General features: G+C 45.7%; 1 protein-coding gene across 2 annotated transcripts in view; it reads right to left on the bottom strand.

Annotated features, from left to right (window-relative positions):
- Arsg (arylsulfatase G) overlaps positions 1 to 20,918 on the bottom strand; it is a 73,986-nt gene that overhangs the window by 24,391 nt on the left and 28,677 nt on the right. For both annotated transcript variants that reach the window (XM_051179622.1, XM_051179619.1), the window contains 4 exons: positions 20,249 to 20,360; positions 17,859 to 17,996; positions 10,866 to 11,062; positions 9,103 to 9,183 (listed from right to left, as the gene is read on the bottom strand). In XM_051179622.1, coding sequence (XP_051035579.1) covers positions 9,103 to 9,183; positions 10,866 to 11,062; positions 17,859 to 17,996; positions 20,249 to 20,360 — 528 coding nt within the window. The remainder of the gene's footprint in view (positions 1 to 9,102; positions 9,184 to 10,865; positions 11,063 to 17,858; positions 17,997 to 20,248; positions 20,361 to 20,918) is intronic.

The following is a 20,918-nucleotide window of genomic DNA, read 5'->3' as shown; positions in this document are numbered from 1 at the left end:
GCTCCAAAAGCTATGCAGAGAAACCCTGTCTCAAAAAACGAAAATAGTAACCCTAACAATAACACTGTCTATTAATGGAGCCTTTACCAAGCACCAAAATAAAGTATGTGGCTAAGTGCTTTCCTACATTATTTCATTGGATTTGCATGACAATCTTTCATGCATTTATTTGTGTTTGTGAGTGTGTGTGTGTGTGTGTGTGTGTGTGTGTGTGTACCTGTGTATATATACTCACACCAAAGTATGCATGCGCAGGTCAGAGAACCACTTATGGGAGTCGGTCCTATTCTTTCACGGTGTGTGTCCTAAGGATCAAACTCATGTGTTTAGGATTGGCTGCAAACATTGTTATGCTCTGAGAATATCTCACCAGCCCTTATATGATAACTTTTTACACTACACACTATGATCCCTATTTTTTTCTAATGGAAAAAAAAAAAGTGAAGAGAGGTTAGGTCATCTTTTCGGCACTGAGGTCTGAACTCCGGCCCTTTCCTATGTCACCAGGAAGTGCTCTACCACTGAGTCCCACCCCTTCTTTCAATTTTTAGTTTTAAAACCAGGTCTCAGGAAGTTGCCTAAGCCATCCCTGAATTCACCACGCAGCCCAGGCAGGCTACTCCTCAACTTGTCAAATCTCCTGCCTCAGCCACCTGAGTAGCTGGAACAGCAGGAATGTGCCACCAGTCCCGGCCCTGTTTGAGTGGTAAATGCAGACCCAGTTATACAGCCAGGACCTGCACCAATCAACCTTTCCGGCATAGTCATCCACATCCTGAATGCATGTCAGAACCATGGGTAGGCTCCTTTAAAAACGTCATGGCGAAGCCCTTCCCCTAGAGACTATGATGAGCTGGCCTGATGGCGGGAGGGGGTGGCACATCTTATAATACCTTATACAGCTCTCCCAGTGACATAACTTTCACAGGACTCATTCCCAGACTACATGGCCAATCAGATGCAATGCACTTCAAAGCCAAATGTAGCTTTATGTCACTTTTTTTTGTGTGTGAGTATTCCTGCGTCGGGGTGGGTGTGGGGATGTAGGTCCCTGTGCAGGAGTATGGGTTTGAGGCCAGAGATCAACTTTTGGTTTTGTTGCTTTGGTTTGGTTTGTGTTTTTGAGGCCTAAGGAAGCTAAGCAGCCTTCTCTCATTTAGAGGATATAATTTACAAACAAGGGAGAGGATCGATCAGGCACAATGGCCCGTGCCTATACGCCCAGCATTTGGGAATCTTAGACGTGGGGATCACTTCTAGTTCAAGGCCACAGCCTGGGATACATAATGGATTCTAGGCCAGACTGGGCTACAGAGTGAAACACTTTCTCAAAGGAAAGAAAATTAATTAATTAATCAATTAATTAATTAATCCTCAGCACACTTGACCTATGCCCCATTTCTCCCCTCCTGGAATCTGACTAATTAGGAACATCTGGACTGTTTTCAGCTCTGGGAATTGTCAGGAAACTAAGACTTCTGGTCGGTGGCAGAAGCATGAGCTACTGGGGTTTTGTTGACCTAACAATTATGAGGGGTTCAGGAAGAGAGGAAGCCCTGGCTGGAACTTTACTTGGGGAAGTCAGAAAGGACAGTCACTGTCCAGGCTTTTCCTCTGTCTCCTGAACCTTTCCCTCACTCTTTGGGACGCTTTTGCTTCTCTATGGTGGTTTTCAGGACAGGGCCACACTGGCACTCCATCTGTGACCAGGGGGCAAAGGGCAAGGCCTGACCCTTGCTCCATATCCTGCATCAGCCCCTAGCGCTTGCTCCTCTATCTTACCCAGTGGCCTTGGTGCTTGCAGTGACTCATACCCCACCCTTCCCTCTGGCTTTCTGATTCCCACAGTCCGCTCACACCTCTCCAGGAGCCACATGCCATTGGCTCAATCTTAAAGTTCAATCTTAAAGTTCTTTTTATTATTATTATTATTATTAATAGTTTATTTATTATGTATATAGTGTTCTGCCTGTGGTCTACACTCTAGAAGAGGGCACCAGATCTCATTATAGATGGTTTATGAGCTGGGAATTGAACTCAGGACCTCTGGAAGAAGAGACAGCGCTCTTAACCTCTGAGCCAACTCCCGCCCAACCTTAAAGTACTTAATAGTGGTTAGCAGGTCAACTGTGGGAACCTTCCTCAAACCCCGCCTACCTTGTTTTCTGAGACATGGTCTCTCGATTGACCTGAACTCAAGCTTCAGGGACCCACTTGGCTCTGGGATTCTAATATGAACAGTTTTGTTTTGTTTTGTTTTGCTTTGCTTTGCTTTGTTCTGATTTGAGACAGGATTTCTCTGTAGCTTTGGAGACTATCCTGGAACTCACTCAGTTGAGCAGACTGGCCTAGAACTCACAGAGATCTGTCTGCTTCTGCCTTCCCAGGCTATGTACAGCTTTTTAACACAGGTTCTAGGATAACTCAGTTCCTCCTGTTTGCAAGGCAACACTTCACTGACTGAGCCATCTACCCAACCTTGTGTGCCTTTTTTTTTTTTTTTTAAACAGGGTTTCTCTGTAGCTTTGGAGCCTGTCATGGAACTCACTCTGTAAACCAGGCTGGCCTCAAACTCACAGAGATCCACCTGCCTCAGCCTCCCAGGTGCTATGATTAAAGGTGTGCTTCTTAATCACAGGCTTTAATCTGACTACTCCTTTATTCCTTCTGCCATAAACATCACAAATATGACCCTGATAAGTTACAGCAAGCGAACAGCCAAGTCCATAGCTTAAACTTCTAGGTGCTTTCCGATTTAGAAAGCTATTTGTTAATTTAGATTAAGCTTTAATACTTTGATACTTTCAACTGTGGCCCTGGTACATTAAAAGTGTGAGCTGTGTTTGGCTTTCTGTCCAGAGATGCTTGCCTATGGCCCGCGCAATGTATTTCAATGCATTTGTGGTTAGTTACGATTCTAATTAAAGCAGAGCCTCTTACTTGAAGCAATAAATATTTAGCCTCAGCAACCAAAACATAAACAGAACCATGATTCATAAATTTGCTTTCTTGTTCTTCCCTCCCTGGCCTCAGAAGTGAAGTGACATTCCGAGATGTATCACGGCAGGGGGAGCCGACCAACACTCCCCGCTGCCCACGCCTAGGCTTGCTATTGCAAGCAGGCTTTCTCGGAAAAGTGCCCAATGGCCATGTCCCACTGAGTCAGAAAGGCAAGCAGCTCAGCGAGAGGTGTGCCAAGCCCTGCACACGACAGCATCACCAGACAAGAGCTCGTGTATAATCGGATTCCTGAACCGGTGGGGTGGCTCAGTGGTTAGGGGTGCCTGTCCACTAGCCTGATGGCCTGAGTCTTATCCCTGGGACCCACAAGGTGAAAGGAAAGAACCAACTCCTGAAGGCTGTCTTCTGACTTCCACATGTGTGCTATGTCGGTTCAAAAGATTTTCACACAGAGGCTGGAGAGCTAGCTCAGTGGCTAAAGGCGCTTGTAGCCAAGTCTAATGACCTGGGTTCAATCCCCAGGGTCCACATGGTAGAAGGAGAGAACTTCCTCCTCCAAGTTATCACACGATTTCCACCTGTGTTCCACAGTGCTATAGGGACTCTCTCTCTCTCTCTCCCTCTCCCTCCCTCCCTCTCTCTCTCTCTCTCTCTCTCTCTCACACACACACACACACACACATACACACACACACACACACACAAAACTCAAAATAAAAAAGATTGTTTTTCCCAAAAGTTTTGATTTCTGGGTTCTTTCCCCAGAAAATCAGATTGATGATTTTAATGCCAGCAATGATCTAAGAACCAGAATGTAAGAAGTATGAACAGGGGGATTCGAAGGACACCTTTAGAACCGGACAGCTCCAAGTCCTAACTCCAGAGCTTTTAAGCAGCTAGATAGTCCTGGCAGATCATAACCCCCCTCAATCTCTATCTCTCAGCCATGAAGTGGAAAATGACTGCACTTGCCTCCCAGGGCTGTGGGAACAGTTATATAAGATCATGGATATAAATTCTGGAGCAAGGTACCTTTGCATAGCACCTGTCACAGATGTGGACAACAGGAAAATCAAGATACCTATAGATGGAAAACATTTCCAGGGGCCCCGCCTGGTGGCTGGCACACTAATGTATCGGTCCTCTGGGATATCTGACATTCTCCTCCTTAAATACATTTGAGCAGCATAGATGAGGCCAGTTTGCCAGATCTCTGCCTGCAGCTGACAGATGTTAACGTGTATTCCTTTATTTGGATTGCTTGTCCTACACTGGCATTTCCATGTTCAATTCCTGGAAAAGCCCTCTGAAGGACATCCTATATAACCTTCCAGAAAAGCAAGCTTCCTTCCTAGATATAAATACATATCTTTGCCAAGGATGCCCATAGAATACTAGTTTCCTAAAAGCACAGAGAAGCTAGGCTTCAGTGGGACCCAGAACTGTGGCCGGGCTGGGGTGGCTTGAAGTGTGATGACAGGAATGGGCCATGAAGTCAGTATCCAAAAGCTGGAAAAAGACAGACTTTGGCTTCCACAGAGTTCTTACCATTAGCCATATCCTAGCCAGACCCTGCAGCTAACATTCCTTGTCCCGACTCTATCAAATTGCACACAGCATCTCTGACCTTTTAGTCCCACAACTGGAGCGGAGGCCCAGGATGCCAAGAGATCTGCGTCCCAGTGGGAAGGTCTGATAAGGTCAGATTACAGACAAGCAAGGTTTCTTGGAAGTGCAGATGATGCCAAGTTAGCAGAATGTTTTCTCATCACCAAGGGAGAGAGAGGGGAAGGAACACTTCTGCTCTTCTAATAAAACAAGGGAAGATTTTTCCAGACAGAGGAGCAGTTGGATGGGGTGGGGAGGTAAGGTGTAGAGTCTGACCCTGGTGTGAGCCAGGTCCAGAGTGGGAAAGAGATGTGATAGGCTAAGTGACTGGAGTATGGGGGATAGGGGGGACTTGCAGTCAGGGTTCACTTTCTTTAGGAGAAGGTAAGCCTGATTTGCATTGCACCTACACACACATGCATCCCAAGGGATTCTCCTCATCCCAAGATGGCAGGAACCATGCCAAGTAGAGCATCCTCACTCTAGCACAGGGTGAAAGGGTGACTCAAGGAGACGCTGCCTCATCCCATCAGCTGAGCTGGATGGACTAGCCAAGAAAGGAAAGGGAAGATGAGGAGGGGGGCCCTGGGAACAGGGGAAGATAACACGTGGTTTGGCGTAGCTGGCTTGGGGAGAAAGCAGTAGGGCTCCCAGTACTGTTTGTCCTACTCTGTTGCAAAAACATTGTCTCCTCTCTTTTGTGGGCTCTTGGGACTGGTCTTACAGAGGGTGGGGGGTGTGGACTGCCTAAGACAGAAACCTAGGTTAGGAGGGACAGGTGGTCCAGAGGGACCCAGCCCTCCTCACTCACAGACCTAGCTCCCTTCCAGCTGCAGGAAGGCTTCAACCTGGCTACCTAGAGCCAGTCCCCTGCAGCGTTCCAGGCGGTGAGGAAGAGGAGGCAGTGGAATCGTCAGAAAGCTGACTAGAGTGGGGGGGGGGTTACTTTTACATAGTTTTCAGGCAAAGTTTACTTTGAAACCCTTGAAAACAAGACAGTGGTACCCAGACCCCACCCCATCACCAGTTCAAGTCCTGTGCCGGCAGATACCACAGCAAGTCACGAAATTTATTAGAAAGCCTCGCCCAAAGCAGTGTAACAAGAAGGTAGCTGGCCCCAGCTCTGAGCAGTTTCCCACGACAAAGGCTCAGGATACTCTGAGGTCAGCCATGGGTTGTCTGTCTGGCACTTTTGTAAAAAAAAAAAAAGTCCTTCCCAGGGCTTGTTCCAGCCTAAATCTAGTTCTCCTTTCGGAGAAGGATGTGCAGGTTGTTTCTGCTATGATAGAGAAACTGAGTCTCGTGGGGGTTAGTGGTAAAAGTCACATGCACCAGGCTGGGTGCCTGTCAGATGCCTCCATGTGACCCTACTCATTGTGTAACGAAGAGGGGCCTATCACCTTCCAACACAGAAGAACTGAGTTTCCAGTCCCTGTTACACAGTTCAATTGAGATTCAAGCCCAAAGGAAGCTTCCAAGCCCATAGGCCTCTTCATCTTCCCATCCCTCCTCCCACTGATTTAGAACGGTTCTGATGGTCACGGGGACTAACGATGTTTACCTTGACAACCACAGAGTTCAAAGAAACAACACAGGACTTTCCAGACAGCTAAGCAATGACCAGGTTTTAAAAGGTGGGGGCAACCACAGTCACATGAGCTGTGGTAGGAACCCAGATCATTTGACCTTCTTCCATGACCAGCTGGGCTGGGGCAAAGTCTCCATCCTCCTCAGCCTCCATGTCCTACCAGGAAGTGAGTAGGAATACAGACTTCATGTTCTCTCCCAACTCTGGCATTCTTTGAATGGTGAAGATACTAATTCTGCTTCCCTTGTGAACAATACTTGGCTTGCTGGATAGCGTAGCATCTGCCTGTGATCTGAGCATTCATAGTGCTAATGCAGAAGGAGTTTAAAGATCAGCTGGGGCTTCATAGCAAACACACACACACACATACATACACACACATGCACATACACACATACATGCACAAACACAAATACAAACACACACATGCACAAACACCACATATACACACACAAGCATTGCCATTAGGATCCATTTTCCAGTGAGGAAGCCACACAGCTAAGAATCTGAGGAATCAAGTATTTTTTTTTTTTTTTTTTTTGATGTTGTGATTACTGTTATTGTTGTTATTTGTTTTGGCTTTTTTGAGACAGTCCCTTTTACATAGCCTAGGCAGACTTTGAACTCACTATGGAGCCCAGGTTGGTCTCCACTGGTGGCAATCCTTCTACCTCAGTCTCCTGAGTATTGAAATTACAAGCATTTCACCACCACACCTAACCCTGCACCACAGGTCCAGAAACAGAAGCAACAGATTCGGGTTTCATAGACAACAACGTTCTAGGCTGGTGGTTCTCACAGTGACTGGTGGTATCGGCATTGTCCTGGGGTAGCTAGCACAGGAATGCAAAACCACCACTTACTGATGACCTCTTGGGTGGAAACTTCATTTTAGAAAGATCCAAGTAGGATCTTGTTGTGTCTACACAACAGCCTGAGAAGTGGTACTATAGACCATGATTCCTTCTGGTCAGAGGTCTTGTTTGTCTTTGTATCCCTGGAAAAAATGTACTGTTCGTGGCATACAGTAGATGTTCAGCAAATAGAAAGAACAAGAAACAGCAGGTGCTCGACAAGTGCTCAGATGAGGGAGGAAGGGCAGGACTGGGCTTTAATGCTGATACAGCGTCTCACATCTCTCAGCCGGCCTAGAACTTACTATATAGCCACGGGTAACCATGAACTTCTGATCCTCCTGCCTCTGCTTCTGAGTGCTGAGATTACAGGCATGCATCACCACATGATTCACGTGACGCTGGGGATGGAGCAAAGGACTGAGCTTCATGCTAGGCAAGCAACCAACTGACTAAGCTACATCCTAGGTAAGCACTCTACAAACTAAGCTAAATCCCCATTCCACTTTCTACAGGTTTAATGTGTGTGTGTGTGCGTGTGTGTGCTGTCAAACTCACATATGCTGAGCAATCACTCTACCACTGAGCTATACCTCCAACCTCTCTTTTACATTTTTATGAAACAACAATGTGCCATGGGCTTGGGATAGATTGGGAATCACATGTATATCCCCCCCCCCATTTTGTTATTTTGGTTTTTGAGACAGGTATCCTGGAATTAGCTCTGTAAACCAGGCTGGCCTTGAACTCCCTCTTAAACCCAGAGTCATCAATGCTAATCTTCTGTAGTTTTGCTACCTCACTCAAGATTTTTCTAAGACATAAGCTTATTATATATTTATATAATAAAGTTATACTTTGAAAAACACATAGTCACATAAATTACATGCATAGACTTTGCATATTACTTTATAGCTTGTTTCATTCACAGAAAAATAACTCATGTAAATATTTCAAGTCAACAAACGGCCATGCGTTTACTGATTCTTTGGTGTCCCTCTAAATGGATAACTCCTTCAAACCTGCTCCTCAGTGAGTATTTGAACTATATCCAGCCAGGTCTGTGACCTACTGCAATAAGCGTCATGCATACGCACTGTGCCCTTGGCTAATTAGCTCCCTGCAACAAATGCTTTCAGGAGGAGTCTGCATCAAAAGGCACATGGAACTTTTCAAACCTTTGCCCCACACACCTGTTCCCAGTGTGGCTGCTCCTCAAAAGGTCAGGTTCTTCTGCATTGAGACCTTTTCCAGAACAGATGGGAACTGAGCTCCAGGCTCAAGTACATTTACACAGAGCCAGAAATGGTCATAGGAGGCTGTTGGGCAAGCAGGGGGGCTTTTGGGCAAGCAGGGAAAGCACCAACTTTGACTGCAGTGTTGAGTGAGCCTGCCATCTTCTCACCAATTCTGTGACCTTGGGCAGGCGACTCAACTCCTTTGAGGTTCTATCTTCACTATAAATGAAGCCATTTCTAGTTAGCTTTTACTGCTACAAGGCTTAGAGATGACATACATAATAAATAGCCTTGCAGAGGGCCAGACATGGTGGCAAACACCTTTAACCCCAGTACCCCAGAAGCAGAGACAGAAGGATCTCTGTGAATTTAAGGGCAGCCAGATAAACATAGTGAGTTCTAGTCCAGCCAGGGCTACATGGTGAGACCCTGTCAAACAAAACAACAGCAACAACAAACCCGAACCTTACAGAGTTGTGCACTAAATTTTTCTTGAGTGGATGATGTGAACTAATTAATGGCTGAATGGAAGGGGGGTGTGGAGAAGAGAAGGAAATGGACAGAGGAAGAAAACACAGGCAGTGGCATGAACGTAGGCAAAGCATATTGGCTGGACAGTTTATGGACTGGTTTGTCAGGACAAAAGCTGGTCCTTCTAGGGAAGAAGAGAAAGGACTAAAAGAGATGGTCCATAATGAACACAGAGGGGCTGCGGAGCCGCTACGTCCCTGCTTCATAACAGTGTCGTGAAGGTCAGGACATGAGACAGCTGGCCTCAAGACAAAACCCCACACCCAGCCAGCACTTGGCTTCCCACGTGGGATCTGATCCCACAGGATGATCTTTCTAATACCTTGATGGGTTTGCCACAATCCCAAGAAGGGACCCACGCTGCCTGCCAGATCACACTTCTGAGCCCATGGGCCATTGTCTCCTAGAAAGCAGAAAAAGAAACAGGAGATGGTCAGTGGGCCTCTGGGGGACACTTTCTGACCCCCTCTAGTCATAACCTTGTGCACAGCAGGGATCAGACAGAAAGACAAACATGATGCCTACATTTGATTGAAATGTTCTTCGCAGGCATGGATGTCAGTGCATGGCTACTCTGGTAGCCATAGACCACCCCCTCCGTGCTGGGCTTGCATATCACCACTTAGCTAAAACTCTGTCTCAGTGATCCTGTCTCTACTAGGTCTAAGAGAGAGGGGCCTGCTCTGACCCAGTGAGCTCCATCCTTAACTTCTGCTCTCACACCCCACTTAGGTGGTGTCAGCAATCCATGACTGCTGTCATTAGTGTCAGCCCAGCCACTGTTCACTAAGCATCCTTGATGCACCCAGAACTCCACATACACACATCACTAAGCATCCTTGATGCACCTAGAACTCCACTTACATCACTAAGCATCCTTGATGCACCTAGAACTCCACATACACACATCACTAAGCATCCTGGATGCACCTAGATCTCCACATACATCACTAAGCATCCTTGATGCACCCAGAACTCCACATACACACATCACTAAGCATCCTGGATGCACCTAGAATTCCACATACATCACTAAGAATCCTTGATGTACCCAGAACTCCACATACACACATCACTAAGCATCCTGGATGCACCTAGAACTCCACTTACATCACTAAGCATCCTTGATGCACCTAGAACTCCACATACACACATCACTAAGCATCCTTGATGTACCAAGGTCTCCACATGCACCATCTTTTAACCTTACAATATACAGTGGAGTAGATTTAACTCTCCCATTAGCATATATTAAAAACCAGGTCTCAACTTGATCCAAAGCAAATGCCACTCTTCTACATAAAGACCTGAGACATAAAACATCTGTGTTACAACCCCTCATACACATACAACTTTGGGTTTTTCTGAGATACAGTCTTGTAGATAACTCAGACTATACTCAAATTCACTCTACAGTCTACCCTGGCCTTGAACTGGACATCTTCTTGCCTTAGACCCTGAAGTGTTACAATTCTTCTGTTGTTTTAAATATTTATTTATTTAATGCACACTAGTATTTTGCCTGTATATATTCTGTGTGAGGGTGTTAGACCCCCTGGAACTAGAGTAATAGACAGTTGTGAGCTGCCATGTGAGTATTGGAAATTAAACTCAGATCCTCTGGAAAAGAAGTCAGTTATTTCAATCTCTGAGCCATCTCTCCAGCCCAAAGTGCTAGAATTCTATGAAGTTCTATACCTGGCTATATGTGAGCCCTTTAAGGGATCATTAATTTAGTTCTGGAGCCACCTGACTAAAGATATGACCAATAGACCACAATCATTGGGACCGGGGAGGAGATGATAAAGGACTCTTTAACAGGTAAGATTAAATAAGCCAACAGGCCCTAGTCAACATCTATAGGATCAGCAAAGTGCATGCTCTGTCAGTACAAATCTTTCTCTATGACTCAATCATGAAGAACTCAACAGACAGCAGGCTAAGCCCTCAGGCAATCATCACGTCCTTGTTCACAGTGAGCCTCTCCCCTGTTAAAGATGTCACATGACTGGACTCTGCTCTCTGTGGATCCTGCGAAGTTATCTACTAAATCCCAGCCAGTTCAGGTGGACATCTCTACTTTACCTGTAAACCAGAGGAGCGTGTTTTCTTTTGCCATGTGGTCAACTTTGTCCTTGATTTGTCCTACCAGAATGTCCATCTCTCGGAGACTTGCATGGTACAGCCTTTGGCTCCGTGGGTTTTCCAATGGTGTTGTCACAGACAAGGGCACATGCATGTGGGCCAGGCCCACATAGAGCAGGAAAGGTCTTCCACTGGTGCTGGAAGAAACGGGAAAACTCAGCGCCTCTGCAGGAAGCTGGTCTTGTCTAGAGTCTCAACAGTCCTTCCTGATCTCAGAGAAAATCCACTAACACCCCCACCACAGGATTTGCTCTGAAGGCTCAAGGATAATGTATTTGTCTAGAATCTTCTAAAGAAATGGGGAAGTCATCTGACTAGCCAATTAGAACGGTACAGCACCGTAACGCTGGCTCATATTCTGTGACAGTAAGAGCTATTACACAAGACTGTTGTCTGAGTCCCACTCAAGGTAAACTCCCATTTTCCTCTTCAGGAAATGATTTGGAAACTTAGAGGGATCTAAGGACCTTCCTTCAAGTTATACAACTACTAATAGACAGTCTGGATCTCAACTTGTCTGCCCAGAGCAAACCTGTGCTCTTTGCTGTACTTCAAAGTCCAAGCATCCAGACCACGGTTAACTCTAGGGGTTCTCAACTTTCCTAATGCTGTGACCCTTCAATACAATCCCTCATGTTGTGGTGATCCCCAACCACACGTTTATTTCGTTGCTATTTCATAAGTATAATTGGGTTATTGTTATAAACTGTAATGTAAATATCAGATTATGCAGGATATTTTATATGTACCCCCTGTCAAAGGGTTGTTTGGCCCCTACGGGGTTGCAACCTACAGGTTGAGAACTACTGTTCTAGAAAATATAGCTATAAGAAATCCCTAAGATATATGTGACCACAGGGGACATTCAGATCAAGGCTGTGCTCTATACTAAAGCTGGAAAATTTGTGACGAAAGGCTTGAAGAAACTTGGATGGCCTCCTAGCAAAGGCCCCATGGTCTCATGGGACAGGTCTAGGTACTTAGAAAATTGAGTTAGGAAGATACAAGTTCAGGGCCCTTGTCTCAAAATGAAAAGGAAAAAAAAAAAAAAAAGATGGCCTGAGGATATACGTAGGGGTAGTATGCCTGCCTGCTATACAAGGCCTAAAGTTTAACCTCCAATACAACTATCCCATCCCATCCAACCCTGACGCCCTGCCTCCTCAGGCACAGCACATGCATGGTGTATATACATTTATGTAGGCAAACACTCATATACCCAATAAAAATAAATTTTTTTAAAAAGCTGTTTGAGTTGCTAACTTGAGTTTTTTTTTTTTTTTAATCACTCCACGAATTTTGGCTTACCATCAGGACAGATTTCCCAATTGTTTCTAAAGCAGTATTAAACACACTTCTGCCATTTTGTATTACATATTTGTGTGAAGTGGTATTTCCAATTTGATTATAAAACTGTAACATCAATGAACTCTGACGAGGCTCTCTGCCCTAGAGGATTTAACTCTTCATGTAAAAACAGACAAACACATTTCATCTTTAGTGAATGGTAAAATTACATGTGTGCTACAGAATTGTTTAAAAATATTCTTCTTGTGATATATTATCAGAAAATGTTTGGTTTATGTATCTATTTTATATACCTATATACTTGGGGTCTTGTAAAAAAATTTCTTGGGGTGGGGCTGGAGAGATGGCTCAGTCAGTAAGAATGGATAACTGTCCTGCAGATGGACCCAGGTTTAGTCCCTAGCACCCACAATGGGCATTCTCTCATCCATGGCACTAATAGCACTTCACACAGATTCCCTATTCCTCAGGAATCTCGACTCACCACCTCCCCTGATCTAAATCTACCAAGGATGCACACCTGTAATCCTGCACTAAGACCAGAACTGCAAAAGCATGCTTGACTACATACTGAGTTCAAGGCTACCATATGATATAAGACAGATAAATGGTGGATAGACAGACAGATCACAGATGAAGATGAAGAGGGTCATATGGCACCTTACGAACCTTAGGAACAAGCAGTTACAGGTATGCTGTGCAGGGGCATTTCTGGGGAAGTTAGCTATGACTGCTAACAGGTATTAGTTAATTTACTTAATGATGCATTATTCACCCCAGTATTCCAACAGGAAAAAGAAGAGAGATGGGTGAAAATGGGTCTTCGGAATGAATCTGGAACCGTCCATTGGTACTGGGTACCATCTAGGGTGGGAAGGAAGATGGGGAGGGAACATATCACCATGGCACAAATGAATAGGGAACCGGAGAGGGTAATGAAGGTAAGGAAGGGGGTACGCTTTTCAAAAATTCCTTCCTTGTGGAGATATAAACAATGTCTGCTCCCTCTGTATAAGGTCACAACTACAAACTAAAATCTGATTTCACCAAAGTTCACCCTGGAGAACCTACAAGCTTATTGGGCTTACAGAACATGAATGAGGAGTTGCCTAGAGGAGTGGGGGGTGAACCCCAACGCAACTGAATTGCAAAGTTTTCACCTAGCATGGAGATGGCTTCCCCAAATCATCATAGATTGTACCCATCTCAGTTTACCTCCCCAACCCTACATCCTGGTGCCTTCCAAGGTGTCGAGGACATATGTAAATGGGACAAATAGCTGGAAAAGGCTGCTGGAATCTCAGGTGACCTCCTCACCCCTCCTTCTGTAGGAGGATGTCAACAATGAGGTCATTCCTGGTGGCCTCTTGCAAGTAGACACAGCTGATCAGGTGGAGATAGCAGCTATTTTGCTTAGAGAACCACCTTCTGCGATGGCAAATCAAGTAAAGGAAAGGACTCTGCGGAGTCTAGGCACCGGCTCTCAAAGGTTCCGTTTTCATCTCTGTCATTAGGACCCTGTCCTGAATGATACACGTGTCTTAACTCGACTGCTCGAACAAAAACACCACAATCCAAGCACCCTGTCCTCCCGACCCTGTCTAGACGGAAAAACCCTGCAAAGCTTCCCCACCTGCTAACGATATCCCACCAGGTGAAGGTGTGTCCAACCCCCCCCACACACCCTTAGGCTACATGTCCTGGGGTAACTATGAATGCTGCCAAACATAAATTTACTTAAAATATAAGATTTTGTGTGTGTGCATATGTAACTGTCTTTGTTAACTCGCTTGAGCAGTTTGCAAATGCAAGCTTTTTAAATGACAACTGTGTCAAAAAGTCAGACATGTCTTGTGTGACTGAGGGTTAGGGTTTCAACACTCAAATTGTAGGGAACATAGATATACATACAGTCCACAACATCCTAAACACTGACCACATACCAGATTTCCCAGAAGACTCTGGCTTCAAACATACCAAGTCAACATCTATTCTTATGCCCTACTGACCCTTACTTTCTAAGCCCCCTGTGCCCTATTCCCAAGCAGGTGTTAATCTTAGTTACGATGGTGCGAAGAAACACCATGACCAAACACAAGTTGGGGAGGGAAGAGTTTATTTGGCTCACATTTCCACATCACTGTTCATCACTGGAGGAAGTCAGGACAGGAACTCAAGCAGGGCAGGAACCTGGAGCAGGAGCTGATGCAGAGGCTATGGAGGGGTACTGCCTACTGGCTTGCTCCCCTTGGCTTGCTCAGCCTGCTTTCTTATAGAACTCACGGCCAACATCCCAGGGATGGCACCGCACACATGGGCTGGACCCTCCTCCATCAATCATTAATTAAGAAAATGCCCTCAAGGCTTGTCTATAGCCTTATCTTATGGAGGAATTTTCTTAATTGACATTCCCTCCTCTCAAATGACTTTAGCTTGTGTCAAGTTGATATAAAACTAGCAGATCTCTGTGAGTTCAAGACCAACCTTGTCTACAAGAGCTAGTTCCAGGACAAGCTCCAAAGCCACAGAGAAACCCTGTCTCAAAAAAATTAATTAAAAACAAAACAAAAGAGAAACCTACCCAGCACAGATGTGAACAGGTCCAGGGGACTTTTCTATTACACTGAGAAAGTCATGGATGAACCGGTAGGTCAAATCTTACAGAAACCTGCATGCCCTATGATTACCTTCTGTGAAGTTAAAAAGCCATTGGCCTCATTACCTTTCACTTTAAAAAACTGGTCAACTCTCATTTTCTTTGTTTGACATAGAGAGAACATCAGTTGATTTGTCTCTTAATGAGTCCCTTAACTGATGGGTGCCAGACTCCACCACCCCTGCAGAGCAAGCATTTCACAGATCCCAGCCCCAGCCCCAGCCAGCTGCCACCCCTCTAGTCAGAAGGCTGAGGCTGTAAAACAACAGGAAGCTGCCCTCACTGATCATGAAGCATCTGCCTGTCACAGGGCAGAGGGAACTAGAGCTGTTTCACAGCAGCTGGGAGATGCTCAACCTTCCAGATCAGAAAAGCTCCATCTGTACCAGCAGTCTAAGAAACACACTGACAGTGTTTCTCAGAAACGTCTGGGGAGCCACTCAGATGGAACCCCAAAGGTCCTGGGATAGGGCTCTGAAATCTGGGCCTGAAGTAACGGCTTGCGTTATGAAGAGCCCGCACAGACGACTGAGTCTACCTCACTGTTGCTTCTGCCCTCCTTGACAGTGTCTCTAGAAAAGCTCAACATGGCTGAGCAAGGGCTGTAGGAGCCTGCACAGTCAGGAGTTGGTTTGCTCAGCCATGCACAGATGAAGCCATTTGAATTCTGCATGAGCAGGCAGCCACACAACACATTTTTATCTTCTTGCTCACTTCAGTTACAGCTGTGGGCCTAAGGGAAGCATCCCATTGTCCTTGGATGATTTAGGACCTTGGGAGAAAGATAAAACCAATCAATCACACTTCCAGCCATCCTTTGTGGTGACAGGACAAGGATGAACGATGGCAACCCTCACACTCGGCCGGGTGGATTTCGTTGTCACTGTCACTCTTTGCTTCTCTGAACACCAATTTAGTTTGTTCAGAAGTGCCATGGTGTGTGCGGGTCAGAGGACAACGTTTGGGAGTCGGTTTTCTCCTTCCACCCACCAAGTTCCAGGGATTCAGCTCATACTGTCAGGCTTAGCAGCAAGTGTGCCATTATCCACTGAGCCATCCCTAACCCTCTGTGGATGCTTTCAATAGTAGCTTTTAACACTTAAAGACTGTTTCCTGTCTCTTCCAGAAACTGGAAAGATGTGATACCTGGGGCTCGCATTCCAGACTCATCCACCATCAATAGCTGGAGCTAAGTAGCTACTGTCTATAATAGATGGGGTATGTTAGCCCCATGCTTGGCCAGCTTTCTTCTTTTTTAAAGATTTTTTTTTCTTTAAATTCTGTATGATGTGTATGGGCATTTTGCCTGCAATGTCTCTGCACCACGTACATGTGGTGCCCTTGGAGGCCAGAAGAATAAGATCTGGAACTGGAGTTACAGGTGGTTGTTAGATGCCATGTGGGTGCTGGGAATTGAACCTGGAAACTCTGGAAGGACACTCAGCCACCTGTTCAGACCTGCTTTGTCGGCCCTGTAGATGTGCATTTTTTGAATCCTGTGTGTGAGACTGGATAACAACCCCCAAACATACCTGAAGTCCAGTCCCTGGAACTGGAGAAGTTTCCTTCCACAAAAAAAGGGTACTTCACAGGTATAAGTATATTAAAGATCTTGAAATGAGATCATCCTGATGGTTGACTTTGTTTGTTTGTTTGTTTGTTAGCCATGAATTCTGCCTCTGGAGTTCCTGAGTGCTGAACTAAGACACCATATCTGGTTCCTGATTGACTAGTGTCCTTAAAAGAAGTATGGTGACACATTTCAGCATTGGGGAGATCAAAAATTCAAGGACATCCTCAATTGCATAGCAAGTTAGAGGTCAGCTTGGGCTACCTGAGACTCTGTCTAAAACAGGAAGGGTAGGAATGTTTGGCTACAGGTTACATGTAGAAATAACAAGGGATCAACAGAAGTGGAGATTAGAATGCTGTGGCCATAAACCCAGGAAAGCCAGAGGTCATTAGAAGCTGAAAGAAAGCCAGGCAATGGTGGCTCACGCCTTTAATCCCAGCACTCAAGAGGCAGAGGCAGGCAGATCTCTGAGTCCAAGCCTGGTTTATAGAAGGAGTTGGGCTACACAGAGAAACCATGATGGGAGATGTCATTCTATAAATATGTTTCTCTTATTGGTTAATGAATAAAACACTGTTGACAAATAGGAAGGCAAGATAGGTGAGACTAGGAGACAAGGAGGATTCTGGGAGATGTAGTAGGGAGACTCAAGATGTAGAGACTTGAGAGAAAAGGTCAAGACCCTCTCTCTGGTAAGATAAGACCACTTAAAAACACTTAGGTTAGTAGAAATGGGTTAATATTTAAGACGGAGCTAGCCAATAAGAAACGCTAGTAACAGGCCAACAACTTTATATCTAATACAGCATCTGTGTGTTATTTGGGGCTGATGCGGCTCTGGGACCAAGCTGGTGGGAAAAGCTGATTGTAACAAAACCTTGTCTCAAAAAACAAACAAACAAAACAATGAGCCCTGTTCACACTTTGGTATTAACTTTCTAAGACTGGCTTCAGATATCTAGCATCCAGATCTGAGGAGAACTTACTATGGTTGCTATTGGTTTTAGCCACCACTTTGGTGATCATTTATTATAGCAGCAGTAAAGAACTCATACTGCCTGCTAACAAATGGATTCAACAAATACCCTGGGTAAGTACCCTGAATGTGGTGGGCAGGCCCTACCCTCAAGGAACTTGCACTCTAATAGGAGAAGAAAAAATGGCCACAGCCATGGTGTTTATCAAGGCAGGACAGTCAGAGGGCCACAGGAAGGCTGAGAACATACCCGAGGAACTTCTAACCCAGGGCCCGAGAGTCCAGTAGGCACATTCATGTTACTGGCATATGGGAGATACGCAGGTGTGCTTGCTAAAGCATGAAACTCAGCCTCAGCCCTGGGATGGGAGGACTTGGTGTGTGTGGAAGAGGGGACAAGAGCAGGGAACTTGTCCTTACCTTGCCTGCTCAATGAACGCCACTGCCTTTTCTGCATACTTCTGTGCAAGGCCACTCAGGTTCACAGGCTGCTCCACGATGTTCAGGTTTTCATAGAGAGGAAGGGCCACATCTGTGTAACAGTCCCTCTCGGGGCTCCTGCATGGGAACACAGAGGGGAGTATTCATTTTCACATCCTAAACAATCACAGAAAGCTTTAGTTAGGGCAGCGCCACGTGGGCTGGTCCCGAGGGATTTAGCGGATCAGTCATGGCTTCCCCTTCTGTTAGAGTAGATGGTTGTGTTTCTTGGATGAGCCAGCCACCCTGTAAAACGTGATGAGATCCTCATAAGCCTGGGACACTACAGTTCCCATTTTGCAGAGAGGCACACTGAGGTCTGAACAGGCTAGTCCCACAGCCCTCCTGCTGCTAACCTTCTCCACTGTCCAGCCTCCATGCACCAATGTGCATGGTGGGCAACACTGAAGACTCTGGGGACTGTCCTAAGTCCATGGCCAGGATTGCATGTGTGGGGTAAAAATCTGTTAATAGGGCAGAATATACAAGATGGCCTAGGGTGGTTTTAATTTTGAACCATCTTTGGAAAGTTTGGAGAAACTGTAACACTGAGTAAAAAAATGGAGATGAGAAGGCTACCAATTCTTGGAGAAAACACATCCCACTGTAGGTCCTAAGGCTGAGGGGAATCTGACAGGCTACTGCATCGGGGCTGCACACCTCCTCTCCAGCCACCATCTTGAGTGAGTTATCTGCACTCCTGGAGGTTTACACTTGTCTGGAATGGAGTCACCTGTGACCCTTACAAGGGATGCCTGGAAGACAAACAGCGGCTCTCTGCCCTGGTCATTACCAAGAAGTGGGTGAAAGGACAAGGATCGGACAGTGTCACACATGCCCTGCCAAAGACAATTCCTCTTCTGTTTCTTTTTAGGGTAAATCTGTTTCTTTTTAGGAAAACTCCGAAGCTAAAAAAGATGGCTCAGCAGGTAGGAACACTTACTTACTGTTCCTCCAGAGGACCCAAGTTCAGTTCCCAGCACCCACATGAGGTGACTCCCAACCACCTGTAATTCCAGCTCCAGGGATCTGACTCCCTATTCTGGCGTCTTTGAGCACCCGCACACACATGCTCAAACCTACACACATACACATAAAAATACATCTTTACAAAATAAAAATAAGAAGTCGTTACGATGTTGGCTTGATTACTCTGTATTTTTGTTGGGGTTTTACTGCCTGGATCGAATTCCACTACCATTTCGAATCCAATCCAACAAGCCAATACTTTCAATTCTGTTTTGTTATAACAGAGATGAGAAAGAGAGCAAGGGGGGAGAAAGGGAGACATTGATTGAGATCTCTCATGCCATTATAAGGCCACATGGGGTTGCAGATGTGACCCCCACCCCCGTAGGCCACACAACTGTGTGAGAAGGGCAGCTTGACACATCACAGCCGTTCACATTGTCACCTGGGAAGTCTGTTGCTTCGTGCCTCTCCTGTACCCAGGTGACAACATCCACAACATTGGTCCAACAGCCACATGCTAAGAAGCGAACCCAGAGGACACAGGCCCTGGACTTGGAGACTCAGACTAGAATCTGGATTCTTATCTCCTGCCATCTCTGATATGACCTAGGCAAGGCAGATTGGCCCTGTGAGCTATGGGTATGGGCGGGGAGTGCACAGGATGTAACAACGTCTCAATAAATATATTATTATATTATTATGTTATTTAATGAGTCAGCTGAGACGTTCCCCAAGCAGCTCAGACACCTGTGGCCTTGGGAATAACTCCAGCACAGGCTCTTAGAGGGAGAAACATGGGGACCGAGCTAATTCTTTACCTCAGTAAGGCTTAGCGACTCTCTCCCTCTCTATATGTGTCTCTCTCTTTCTTGGTCTGCCTGTCTCTGTCTCCCCATCTCTGTGAATCTCTCTCTCTCTTCTGCCTGTCTCTCTCTGCCTATGTCTCCCCATCTCCCTGTCTCTGTATCTTTTTCTCTCTTTCTGTCTCTGTGTGTTCTGTGTTAGTCTCGCCCCCCCCCTTCCATCCCCCATGCCCTACGTCTGGGCCAGGGAAGTAGCATGTAGTCTAGGAGCAGAGCCAGCAGGAAAAGGAGGGAGAGTGTGAGATCTTGGCAGGCACCAGGCTCTCCCCAGGTGAGCTAAACAATTCAGAGATTCTGGAAAATTCCAACATAAAAATAATTGTAGTTTTTCCATCTTTGCACCGGGGACAAAAAACAAACAAAATACTTTGCCCTGGATGTGTCGTTTATCTCGTGTGCTGCCTCAACTGTCCCTGCTTATCTTGTTCACTTATTCTAGAACTCCGGTCTCCGCTTTGACTTAAAGCCCACAGTCAATGCATCAAACAGTCTTACCTCCATAGGCCATCGCTCTGGGGACACGCTGGACAAGGAGGGTAGTTGTAGCCGGGTGTGTCAGTGCAGCCCATGTCATGGCTGTACGGGATTCCAAAGTAGTAATCAAAACCTGGAAGAGCGTAATGGCTTAGTACCCCTACTTGCTGCTTCTCAGCACGCCTGCCCTCTTACATGCACAACGAAATTTAATTTCCTGTGACTTAATATTGTGGTGCTCTAGCGTATGTAATTAAAAGAGGATTTGATTAATATCCCTTTGAAGTAAGCAAAGAAAATCACTTCGCTGGGTTCTGGCTGTAAGACTAGCTTTGTGAAATGCCTTGTGAAGGGATTGGAAGTATCAAGAGTTGCTAGCCATCTAACATCCTGCACAGTTATGAACACGAGTGCTAAGTACTTGGTTTAAAAAGAGAGAGAGCCACTGCATACATGATAGCTTACTGGAGCAAAGCTGCCCTTGGGAAGCTTTCTGTGCGGGGCCACGGGACGGCTCAGTAGTAAAGGTGCTTGCCGACAAGCCTAAAGATGTGAGTTCAATCACAGGAACTATATGTTAGAAGGGGAGCCCTAAGTCCCAAGAGTTGTCTGCTGTGGAATATTTGTTTAACAATGGGAAGATGTGTCACATTTGTTTATACTGCATTTGTTTAAAGATGTAAAGATGTGT

Source organism: Phodopus roborovskii, unplaced genomic scaffold (genome assembly GCF_943737965.1).
Source record: "Phodopus roborovskii unplaced genomic scaffold, PHOROB, whole genome shotgun sequence".
Classification (NCBI taxonomy): Eukaryota; Metazoa; Chordata; class Mammalia; order Rodentia; family Cricetidae; genus Phodopus; species Phodopus roborovskii.
The sequence above is the reverse complement of the archived record's forward strand: the minus strand, read 5'-3'. Positions and strand labels throughout refer to the sequence as shown.